This window comes from Kryptolebias marmoratus, linkage group LG13, assembly GCF_001649575.2.
Source record: "Kryptolebias marmoratus isolate JLee-2015 linkage group LG13, ASM164957v2, whole genome shotgun sequence".
NCBI classification, from domain to species: Eukaryota; Metazoa; Chordata; class Actinopteri; order Cyprinodontiformes; family Rivulidae; genus Kryptolebias; species Kryptolebias marmoratus.
The window spans coordinates 12,127,769-12,140,693 of NC_051442.1; the positions used below are offsets into that span (position 1 = coordinate 12,127,769).

At 38.4% G+C, this 12,925-nt stretch overlaps 1 protein-coding gene across 3 annotated transcripts in view; it reads left to right on the top strand.

Moving 5' to 3' along the window:
- Positions 1–12,925, top strand: part of cadm2a (cell adhesion molecule 2a) — a 232,018-nt gene that overhangs the window by 186,542 nt on the left and 32,551 nt on the right. For all 3 annotated transcript variants that reach the window (XM_017418119.3, XM_017418120.3, XM_017418121.3), the window contains 3 exons: positions 7,977–8,138; positions 8,584–8,674; positions 8,781–8,959. In XM_017418119.3, the coding sequence (XP_017273608.1) occupies positions 7,977–8,138; positions 8,584–8,674; positions 8,781–8,959 (432 nt within the window). The remainder of the gene's footprint in view (positions 1–7,976; positions 8,139–8,583; positions 8,675–8,780; positions 8,960–12,925) is intronic.

The following is a 12,925-nucleotide window of genomic DNA, read 5'->3' on the forward strand; positions in this document are numbered from 1 at the left end:
TTCTTCATTTATGCGTAATTGTCCTGTCCTGCTGTGGGTAAGAACAGAATAAGGAGGCCATCATTATTCTAAGATTCACAGCAGAAAGAGTTATTTAGGAAAGTGAAGAGGAGAGAGAGCTCCTGGAGTGTCTTTGAAAGGAGATGATGCTCAGGTTGATGAGACTGCAAGTGACATTGTGAGGACTAAAATAAGAATCGAGCCTGGGAATTTAAAAGAAGTTTTCTAGTTAAAAGTAAAATACAGCCACTTTGGCAGTATTTGACAACCTTGCTGTGCACACTACTTAAAAAGTCTGTGTTGGGATTACATTTATACAACCCAGCTCCCCGGGCTGGAGCAGATCAATGACCATTAAAGATGTAATTTCAAGATGGCTCCTGCAAGTCACAGCGGCATGAATAAAAGATGCCTAAGTTGTGCACACACAAAAAATGCATATTCACCATCTCTATCTTGTTTTTTTGTGTGTCAATGAAAAAAAAAATTAAAGCATGAATGCACACATCTTTATGTAGTTGCTCAAGATGAGATTTTTGAAAATTGATAGTTTCATATTTTAACTGATGTTAGGTGCAAAAAAGTTTAATTTCTGTTCAAGGCAGAAGATATTGAAAAGCAGAATGGAGGTATCTTAAGTACAGTAACGTATATAACACCGTCTTTACGTTTTTTAAAACCTGTGTCACCTTGAGTAAATATAATCATTAAGGGGGATTTCTAAACGATCCTTTGTCTCTTGCAGGAGTGTGAACAGGTTAACAGACTTAGCCTTGCGTGTAGATATAAAGGGGGTAAGACTGCAGCAGCCCGCTGTCTCTGCCCATTAAGAGCAACATTATGGAGGTGGGCCACCTGTCCATTCTTAAATGCCAAGGCACAGAGACTGACCAGCCTTCTTCTTTTGGAGTGGAAAGCCATTCTCATGAATCCACAGCAGACATGTCTGAGCTGTGAATGCTCAGGGAGTTTCATGTCAGGGAGGATATTATGACACAAGGCTGGCAGCCGCTGATAAAGACTCTCCTAACATCAAGCAGTGCTCACTGGTTGTGGTCACCTGCTAGGAAGACATAAACTGAGCTGAACCGCTATAGATTGTTAGTAGATTTACAGCAGTGCTTGCGTTCTGTATTTTAAAAAGATATTAAATGTTAATCTTTTGCAATTATATTAAAATTGCACAAGAATTTGATTAGGTTTGTTTAAATAGTCCCATACTAAACAAAAGTAATCTCAAACAATAGAAAAAAATAAATAAATATATGTGCTAATGTCAAGTCTAAGTAAATGCAGTTCAGTTTAGTGTAGTACAATCCAATTCATTCATTTCCCATGTTTAGCACAATATAGCAGGAAACAATAAAGACAAACTCATCTTTCTAACAAAAATAGATGTCCAAAACCAAACTAAAACACTTTACTATGAGTACAGGTAATGACGGTAAAATAACATTAGCTGCATAATGGCATATACAGTACATATTCTGAGTATAAGGAGAGCAGCTTGGAAAGAGATGCTCGATGCAACGTGGGGTGTCTCCCATCAGTGTAGTCTTACAGCAGCATAACTAAAGGCCCTTTATTGGTTGAAGCAGCTCTTTTAACATAGCTTAAGAAGACAAGAAAAAGGTTGAATTATACACAAATGTCAGGTTGAATTAAAAGCTTCTGAGAACTTGGTGGTTTGCTTTTGTATCTGGGTATGGCTTAGATCCATTGTAACATGCTATTATTCAAATACGTTTTGAATTGATGAAAACGATTAAATGTTCTGGATTCATTCTCTAACAATTGGTTTTACTTTTTCACGTTTTCAGCTAGTCACAATTTATAGCAATTAAGCACAAATGTGGCAGATTTTAATAATGCTTTCTAAATAAACATTTGCATGTTGATAAATGATATAAAATGATATAAAACTAAGAGGCACCATTTTGACAGTTATTATAATTCAGTAAACAACTGATGTATTCAAATAAAGAGGTAAATTACAATGCAGATTAAAAATCAGTTAAATGTCAATATGACTGCAGACAGTATTTACAGTAAAATACCAGTGTAGCTGGTTAAAAGAAATAAAGGGAGGAAGCAAGCAAGTCAAAAAGAGTTGGAACTCCCTCAATGCTGCACAACGTTCAGAATAAGTAAGGAGATGGTGGAGGACATAATGTATCATCTGTACGCCTTATTAGAGTTGGAGCTTGCTGTGTATTTTGGCTCGTTTTTAAGTTTAACTATTTGCAAGTAATCTGGAAAGAAAAATACATAGATGAATCTCAAACTAAATGGTGTTTTGTACTTTGATATCTATTATCCTTGCTCCAACCTATAGTTAGCTTTATGTTGTTCTAGCTTGAGCAAATTGCCTTAAATCTCAGATGGGATGCAGTTCAGGCAATGTTGAGTCAGCCTTCAGACCCCTGCGTCAAGGATTACTCAGCACTCCCGCTGTTGGTTGTTGATACCTCCTCCCCTGCAGGAGACCTCCACAGTCTCTCCTGTCTTGTCCCCCCATTTCCTATTCTTGGGTTGTCCTTCTCTCCTGTGAAATGGAATAAAAAGGTCAGATTCTCTCATTTTACGCCTGTCATTTCCATTTCTAATCCTCCATGCTTGTCTTGGCTCACACCAATGGTGCAGAGCTTCCACCCACTGAACAGCATGCTGCAGTCTGTGCCAAATACTACCGGACTTTTTGTGAAGGAGAAGTACCGCAGGTGAATATGACAGAATGGGATCCAATTTGTGGTTTGTTTATTTTGTCCCTCTACTTTTCCCATTTTATTTATCAGCAGTTTTCCAACTTAACCACTGTATCAAAATGAGCAGATTATCATTGCTTAACTTTTGAAAAAATCTGAGCAGTTGGTGTACAACAAGTTTTATTGTATTAAACAAAATTACAAGGGATAGCACAGAAAATAGTAGAATAATAGCATATGAAAGCTGAAACTGATTAATAACAAAATGTGTGCTAAATTATCATCTGAGATCTGAAGTAACCATAGTTTTAAAAGTGAAAAGGGCTCTTAATCATTTTGTTTAGAATGTTTTTCAATTTGATACCCATTGTTATTTTACATAGCAACAAATCTGTCCAGTCTATCAGGTCTTAACTGCAAACAGGCCCGTTGTGGATATTAACACAGAAAGGCTGTTTGTGCAATTTTATGCTGTATTGTTAAAATATGCAAGGCCTTCTAGCAACGTATGTTATTTTAAAAGTAGCATTTTGCTTCAAATCTTCATTATATTTTTTAGACTTAATGCTACTTTACATATATTACACACAAGTTACCCATGTCAGAAGAACTTGCTTTTAAATAAAACATTGTGGCATTCATAAAGCCTCCTGATAATCCACCAATCCCCCTTTCCATTTGTCTACATTGTCTACAAACACAAGTTCAAACAGCCCATTTCAGTAAAATGTAACACTCAGCTCAGTATCAGCTGCTTTGATCAGGTGTTTCTTTTTTTTAACAAACTACAACTTTTTATCTGCAATATCGAACAATTATAAAAACAATACTGATCCAAAAAAATACATTTTTATGCTTTCTGGAGGTTCATCCAGCTTTATGCATGTTAGACAAAAATAATTATGATCTCAAACTAAATCCTAGAAGTTTTTGGAGCAAATTATGTGATGAAAAACTGCAAGCATCTCAGTTGTTATAGTACTTCTTTCTTGAATCACTGAGGCAACAACAGTGAACTGAAAATATCACTCTTAAATCACTCGTTACAAATTTACACAATAGAAGTTTAATGTCTCGGTTTCTTTTGTAGTTAATTCAAAACTAAGAACTTGTGAGATCAGAAATAATAATGGCAAAATAGAAAAAAAAAATTACAACAAAAGTAAATTGGCAGCGTACAGCTTGGCAGCCTGTGATGACAAACTGTTAAAGTGCAGTCAGAAAATGTCATTATGTGGAGCCAGGAGGAACATACAGTACACCCATAAAAGACCTTTTCAACACTGTGTATAGAAGCATTTCAGTTGTATATTTTAGAAAGGTTTCACAGATAAATCACATGTTAAACCTGTGTTTAATTTAACATAAATCTTCAACTTGACTACCCCTGTGTTTATTTGTAATGCTGCATATTTTTGCTAGATTTAGGAAAAAGGACTTTTATGAGTCTTTTAGCTGTAAAATAAAAGAATCAACTATTTGTCATTTTTAAAATTTACTTTAAAGGGGAAATGAAAAAAATAAATAAAAATAAGTTTTCATGCTTTTCTTTTAATTAAACACTATCATAAAACACTCCAGTGCTCAGTTTCTCTGATTTAAATGTTAATGATTTGTTTTTTAGAGTTTTTGTGTCAAAATCCCGAAGTGGGGTGATCGTGTGGGCGGTGTTACCTCCTTGGTTGGTGACGTAGAAGCTGTGGCAGATTGCTGGAGGACACTGAAGAGGTTACTGTCACAGAGTTTATCAGTGAAAATGGAAGCAGAAGAAGAAGCAAGTTTTGTTAACAAGAGTAGCGGTTTGAAAACACTGAATGACTTTTTGGTCTGGAGTGAAGCTGTCAGGAGCTTGACCCCCACATTTCACAACCCCCAAGCTTTACAATGATGTCACACAGTCTTTAAGGAGTTTTCCATCTGGACAGCTAGGGACTATTGATGCCAGTGGGACAGTAGGAGGCGGCCAGCGCTGGTCTTACAGACTGTGATTTTTCTATTCAGTTTGTATTTTAGGTGGTCCTCTTCAAAACATTAACTGCACAGTCAGTCACCAGACTTTGGGTTGTAATTTTCACCAGAAGCTAATCTAACCACATCCATCCAACTTTCTTGTTTGATAGATTTGATAGATTTGGGAAGCTGAAGAATGACACAGCTATTGTAGTTTTGGGTCAGTTTGCAGAATTAATTGCAACAAACTGAACCATTTCATCCCCACACTATCTGTATTAGCTATTCACTGCCTTGTTCGGATTCCTGTGCTTGGCACTCCATACGTCACACTTCCGAGTGTTTACGGAAAATGCCAAAAAGACCCTAGATATTTTTTCGATCTTTTATTATCAATTTTAGATTAGTGTAAAAAAAAATTTAATGAGGGACTATCAAAACAAGCACCTTTATTATTTTCTTTTGATTTGTGTTGGCGTCAAAACACTTTTCATTTCCCTTTTAAAGATACAAATCTGAGCAGAAAAAAAGGAAACCAAGAAGAAGGCCTGAGAGTGATATTTAAAACATTATATAGGGTAAAGAAAACACACCAATGACAAACCTTCATAAAGTAGCAATTCACAATGAGGAAGTATAACTAATAAAAATGAGAAGAAGATGTTTGCTTTCTTGAAGACTTTCCTGTGTTTGAAATTGTATGTGCTCTTTTCCTTCTTTCCCCGTGTTCTCTTTTTCAGTCTCTCTACGTCTCCTGCAGTTTCATCTTTATAAAGAAATCTTTCAATATTCCCTCTCTGTTGTTGATTGGATGCATGTTGCAAACGCTGCAGACCTGTCAGTCATTCATCTCTTGGGGAGGCATTCTCATTGCCTCAGCTGGTGGAAGTGGCTGAGCAGAATAGTTGATTGGCAGAATGTAGCGGTAGAAGAGACAGTAAGGAGGAAAGCTGAGAAAGTAGAGCAGCTGAGCAGAGAGAAGAGGAGGATGCAGAGCTTAAACAGTCTCTTTAGGAGATACAAACAAGTGGCCATCATGGAAAGAAAATTGTGCATACAGTGTCCCTATATATTTTTTTTAAATTGGTATATTATATGTTGTGAAATAGAAGGAGAAAATCGTGTTTTTCAAAGAACATCTGAACGTCAAAATAAGCCTGGGCTTTAGAATATTGCCTAGCTTTTTTTTTTCTTCTTCTTCTTCTTTTTAAAATAAATTGAGTAGGATGAATTGGCTTCATGTGAGCAGACAAAACACTGCTGTCTGAGATGAATGAAGACTGATGAAACAGATCTAATTTGGAGGAAAACTGCATTAAAAATAGTTCCTTGGAGGTGGTTGTGCTTTGTTAACTCTAAAAATCGAAAATGATGGTGGTGAATTTGCAAGACTATTGGCTTTGGCGTGAGTGTTTAGTCTGTAAGGGAAGTGGTGATTTTAACTGCATAATGAACACATAGATTCTACTAAGTTGTTGAAAACATGCATGTGATTTATGTGAGCTGAAAGTAAAAAATATAAAAAATATAATTTAAAACAGATGGAGATGTAAAAATGGCATTCGCCATGCAGTAGTGCACTTGTTTAGTGTTTCTTTAACTATTTATTTTTTCACAAGGAAAATGACACAAACTAGTCAGTATCAATAATTTTGTATTGCTGAAAATGAGGAAAGCATCTCAAGCTTTGTACAGGACCCTTTGGGCTGCCTAGAACCCCCTTACCAGATATTGTAAAGGATATAAAGCTTGAGGACATTTTACCTGTAGAAGAAAAAAAATCAATAGTGCAGAAGAGCAATGTCCGATCTCCACGTTAGACGGGAAGAGGTCATGCCCCCTCCAATCATACGCATTTGACTTTTTTTAAGTCGATATCATTAGGGAGGCAAATGAAGCAAAGAGGGGAAAGATGTAATCAAGACATATGCCAAATTTCAGGAGATTATGCAGATAATTTGAGTGAACTGGGCTGGCAATAATTGGGATGCTGATGGGGGAAAGAAGTGCAGATGAGCCATTTGGTTGGGATTCAAGGCAGGTGTTGGCCAGAATCGCTCTGACAACAAATTTGTCAGATAAATAGGTATGATGATATTTGCTACAAGGCAAATAGCTGACCAGCACATATTTTTCTTCTCTCCCACCCAATCGAGCCAAGAGTCATGTAGAGAGATTTAGAGGAAGAGGTGAAGTGTATTAAAGTGTTTGAATGAGCACAGTTGCACATGTAAAAGTGGTGAGACTATATACATAGTCAAATAGCTCTACATTTTCAACATGCATATCACATTTAGAGAGTCCAAGCCTTAAGGTACAGCTGTTATTAGAACCTGGGTCAGAAGCAATATCCAGGAAGTTGCATATTAAAAGTTTCAAACAAAATAATGACCTCACAAACTATTTATAGTTTTTGAGAAATGATGATCCAAATTGCTTATCTTTTAATATTTGTCCTATATTACAACTGGTAAAGTGCAGAATTATTTATGCAAATAATGACATGGATAGCTTTTCTGAAAGTGGCCAAAAATTATCCATCCATTTATTTTATCTACCTGCTTCTCCATTCCGGGTCGCAGGGAACTGGGGCCTATCTCCAGCAGTCACTGTGCGAGAGGCAGGGGACACCCTGGACAGGTTGCAAGTCTATCGCAGGGCCACATAGAGACAAAGGAGACAAACAACCGTTTACACTCTCACCTGGGGACAATTTAAGAGTTACCAATTAACCTAACATGCATGTTTTTGGTCTGTGCGGGAGGAAACCAGAGTACCTGGAGTAAACCCATGTGCTCACAGGGAGAACATGCAAACTCCACCCAGAAAGGCTCCAGGCCAGGATGCAATCCTGCAACCTTCCTTCTTGCTGGGAGGTGACAGCTCTAACCACTACACCGCTGTGCCACCCAGCTAAAAATTACATAAAATGTCAATCCAGAATTCATGCTTGCATCAGATAGTGTGCTACAAGCTGGACAATCATTACCTTGCTGGAGAATGATGGACTAAACATTCATAGTAACGAAACAAACAAATCTGTTCCATGCTTCTAAGTTTTTCAACTAAGCTGCATTAGCTGAGGATAAGATGAGGATATGACTAAAGCCATTGTAAAGACATTTTGCAACTGGAAGCACTGTGAAATAGCACCTTGTCTTTAATATTTACATTGAAAACCCAGGCGGAGTATGTTTGTGGATTTAAAAGTTAGTTGTAACCAAACTGTGGAACACATGGGCATTATTTTGATGTGCATTGCCATCATGTCCTGCAAGATAAATGTGCTGCATTGGTGACAGTAAGCAACTCTCTTCAAAGGTGCCAAAGAGGTGAATGCAAGTGGGAAGACATTTACAGTGCGGAGCTCTCTGCAGCTGCACGTGGACAGAAAAGATGATGGAGTGGCCTACACCTGCAGAGTGGACCATGTGGCACTCGCACAAGCACCACAGCAAGCCACCGAAGTGCTGGAGGTCCACTGTGAGTACACCCACAAGCACATGTGTTCAACAATAACGTGTTGGAGAAAAAGGTAAAAATTACCAGAAAAAAAAAGTTAATTCTAAATGTCCATAGTAAGAAGCCCTTTTATGGTGGTCGAATCAAATGAGGTGTTATTCAACGAAACATGAGCACTACTGAAGATTTTCTCATTAGTCATCACTTAGATCTCTTTTTGTTTTTTACATTAGATGTATTTTATTTTTCAGGATACATCACCAATGAGGTTTGGAGGAATCTGTGCCTCTGAAATTCAATTTTTTTAATAACGTTTATGAACAAAAAAGTCCTGTGTAGTGAATAGTACCAATTTTAAAACTGAGCCATATAACTATATAATCATATTTTAGAGAAAATAACATGATAAGGTGACGATGTGTTCCATATTATTTCCCCCGAGCTGAAATGTTTTGTCTTTTCATAGATCCTCCACATGTGAAGATCATAAACCCCATTACACTCCCTCAGGAAGGACAGTACCTAAAGTTGGAGTGTGTGTCCAGAGGAAACCCATCGTAAGTCTAATAAATTCAGCATTTTTTGATTGTAGCTTCTTTTCTGAAACTCAAAACATGTAATACATGTAAGTTGGATTTCCCTAAAAATGTTGCTTAATTCCAGGCCTGATCCAGTGATGTGGACAAAGGACGGAGGTGAACTTCCTGACCTGGACAGAATAATTGTAGAGGGGCGGGAGCTCACCTTTAATTCACTCAACAAGACAGACAATGGCACCTACCGCTGTGAAGCTAGCAACCACCTAGGGACCAGCAGTGATGATTATGTACTCTATGTCTATGGTGAGTTCAGGGGAAGGGCTGATGTCTGGGTATCTGTATAATAGGTTATGAGATCCTAAAGTAAGTATATTGACTAAAAAAGGTGTAAAAAAGAACAAAAGGAATCCTCCAAGAGAACACATTGGATTCCAACAATGCTATATTTATGTTAATAGTGACAAGTGTGAACATCACAAGCCAAAGCACTAAACTACTTTACAAAAATCAAGATGATAATACCGCCTGATCTGCATACTGTATCAGTGCAAAGAGTGATTAGTGGTGCAATCTCTCATAGGCAAAATGTGGGCCTCAGGTAAAACAGATGCTACCAGTGCCTTTCCTTAAATAAACCCGTGTCCCAGATCCTACACACACATACACACACCTAAAGGGGAATGTGTGAGGGAGGCAGAATTTAGTGCTGCGTTGTCAGGAATATCATGATAAGTAATTCCTGGTAACGCCAGAGGAGGTAGAGGATAAAGTGCCTCACTGTCAGGGAGAACAGATAGCTCTTTCTCGCTTCCGTTTCTGCTCTGCCATTTGTCTCTTGGTAGGTATTAAGTAATAAAAAATAAAAAAGAGAGACAGAGAGAAAGAGGAGAGCGGTGACGCATCACTTGTCCTTCTGCTTAGAGAGTTTAGGCAGTTTGTATTGATGAAACAGAAAAAAACTTCTCTTAGTTGATCAATAAAATGTTACATTAATCTCAATTCATGCATCTAGAGGCGTGTTCCATTTGGTCTTTTATTTAAAAGCACACTTCATCCCATAAAAAAACATAAGTGAATATCTGCTGCTTTCAACTATTCTTGTTTTAAAACATTGGGAAAGAAAATGGGACTCAAATGCAGGACTAAGAGGATGGGGTGGGGGTTGGTAGGCGGATGGCAGAAAAAGTATTTTACTGAGCAAAGGTGCTGCTAAAGCAGTAAAACCAAAAAGTAAAACAAAACAAACCAGAAATCTGTCAAAGAAAGAAAAACAAAAACACAAATAAAACATTAACACTACTTAAAAAGACTTAAATAGAAAATCATCTTCTGTCATGCAGTTCACATTACTAGAGAAATTAGAAAGTTTTCTGAAATGAAAACTTAAATTTGTACATTGAGAATTGGTTTAAAGCTTTTTTTAAAAAAACAGAGGTGCTTTTAAAACTATTTGCAATGAATGCAGCATGCATAAGCTAAAACAGAACACTGTAAATGCTCAAAAGCTGCCTATAGCCTTTTACTGTATAGTAATGAGGCTGTGACTTAATTCACCTCATGGCCCAAAGACGTTTTAACAGATCAAATCATTTGAAATGTAGTATTAATACTTTAATTCAAGTCCATTAGTGAGATAATTGGTTTAACTGTCTGTTTATGTAATGATCACGTTTATCTGCTGCCATGTCTCCTTGTAATCACGTTCATGCTTGTCACCTGCGCTCCTTTCCTGATTTCACTTCCTGCACCTGGGCCTCGCCCTATATATACTCTTCCTCAGCTCTCTTTCAGTGCCAGATTATGAAAGCTCTCATGCCAGTAATTCTCCAGCGATCACGGACTGACTTCCTGTGCCTCGACTTTGCTCACGTTTTTTGGATTTCCCCCTTCGCTTCACCCTCGTCGGAATCAAGCCGGATCTCGGATTACTGGACCTCGACCCCTGCCTGTGCCCCGGACTTGGATCTCTCGCCTGCCCCCTCGGCTTTGTATTTGGATCTCGGATCTCCTGGTTTTGACCCCCGCCTGCCCGACCTCGAGCTTGCCTTTTCCCCAACGACCTACCTGCCGTCTGCAGTGGTCCCCGCTCCTGGACTGTTCTCGGCGATCATTCTACGAGTGCTGCATTCCTCCTCTCGTCTCACATTCTCCCAGGTTAGTGGAACTCCCGCTTTTTGCAATCACTTCCTGGTTCGAGTACGAACTTCTGAGCTGCCCTCTCTCTCCCCAGAACGGCGACCAAGGACCCCGCAGCTGCTTGCCGCTCTCGGGTTATCAATAAATAAAGACGTGTTATTCTTTCACTCCTGTGTTGTGGCTGAATTACCGGGTCCGCCGATTAACTCTTGTCATTTCATTAAACTTCTGTAAATACAACAAGTTGTGCTCAAAAGCCTCATATTCAGTGACTCTGGATGTTTTAACCTTTATAAGAACACTGAAGGGTTTATTGTAAATAAAGTGTTTGACCTGAGTGAAGTTGCCCCCCCACCTTCTTCAAATGTTTGTGCTACGTCGGTGCTGGTTTAAAGACATTAATAAAAGTAACGGTCACACGAAGACTTCACTAAACAAAATGAGAAGCAATAAACTCTTGATCTGTCCCAAACTGGAGGGCCGGATCAGGCCTGCGGGCCTTGAGTTGGACACATCTCCGAAGCTAACTCGAGCTAACTTTAACTAATCGCTTCAGCGAACTCGTCCACATGAAAACACGTCAGCAGGAGTGAGACACGAGCTTTGTAGCTGCATGACAGATTACTGTAGAGCAAAGAATCTGTTGGACTAGATGTCTTAGTTCCTGCACTTCAGTTTAATAAAAAGTATTTGTAAACAGATTTGTCTGTGGGCTGGAAAATCTTTATCATGTCAGAGAATTTACTCGGGTAAAGAATGAAGTCATAAAGTTATTTATCAGATTAAGATAAAACGTGTTTGTGAAGTTGTTTTTATGACTGAACGAACTTTAGCATCTGAACAGAAATTTGCCCTGAATGAGTCTGCAGAACGTGTTTGTCTCTTTATCTAAATCTGAATAAAAAAGAAATGAAACTGTAAATCAGCAGAAAGAGCTGACAGCTGAGTTTCCAGAGAACAACAAACACCAACCTGAGTGAAGTTGGCCCCCACCTTCTTCAAGTCATGTGGTGTCAAACGTTTGTGAGGCAAAAGTTTTCGTTTGTGTCGCTATCATTTTAAAGATATTAATAAAAGGTTCCAGAGGTCATCAAAGGTCAACCAGCCCCCCCACATTTACCAAATAAAACAAAGTTGGTGTCAAACATTTGTGCTACAGTTCTGGTTTGTGCTGCTTTGGTTTTAAACATATTATTAAAGCTTTGTGAGCCTGAGGGCAGCAAAGGTCAGCTGTTTGCTGACATGCAGGCGACTTTCTTTGTGAAGAACCACGTTGCTGATGTAGGCTCATGCATTGTCCGCTGTAAACAAAACATAACAAAATCCACAAAGTTTCTTCTTAAAAAAGTCCCGCTTTTGACTTCCTGCTTGTTGCACCGTCCGCCGTGTCTTCCTGTGTTTCTATCTCCTCACTGGCACCGAATCTGTCCTGACGATTGTTGATGATGTAACGAAAGCAAGACTCAATCGAGATGGACGTGACAGGAACACAACTGCAGACTGGGGACAAGTGGATAATGACAGGCACAGAGAAGATAAAACATGGAGACAACAAAAGAGACAATAAACCCAAACCCTTACACAGATTTGAACTCTGGCTCATAAAGTTCTGGGTTAAACTGTAAGCATATTTATTAAAAGATAAGAAGTGTGTGTTACAAATAATTTTGTTCCAACTTCCTGCTATTGCACCTGGTTGTGACAATATATAGAGAGCTGGTCTTTGACTGGACCAGAACCTCCACACAGGAAAGCTGAAGCTACAGAAATAAAGAACAGAAGGTAAATCCTGCTGCTGGTTTGGTTAAAACTCTGTTCCAAACTTCAACCATTGTTGGTTTTCTGGTTGTTAAGTTTCTAGCCTGACTGTTTGTCCTTTTTTATTTATGTATTAACTTTTATATTCCAGGTGATTATTGTCTGATTGTCTGCAGTCTGCATCATCTCCACCATGAAGATCCTCACTCTGCCGTTATTTCTTTGTGCCTTCTTGGCTTTGAGTCAAGCTGCTGGTGAGTACTGTGTGTGGATTTGCTTTCTGATTGTAGAGTGTTGTATCCTCAGCATCTCAGAGCTACATGGACTATTATTATTATTATTATTATTATTATTATTATTATTATTATTATTATT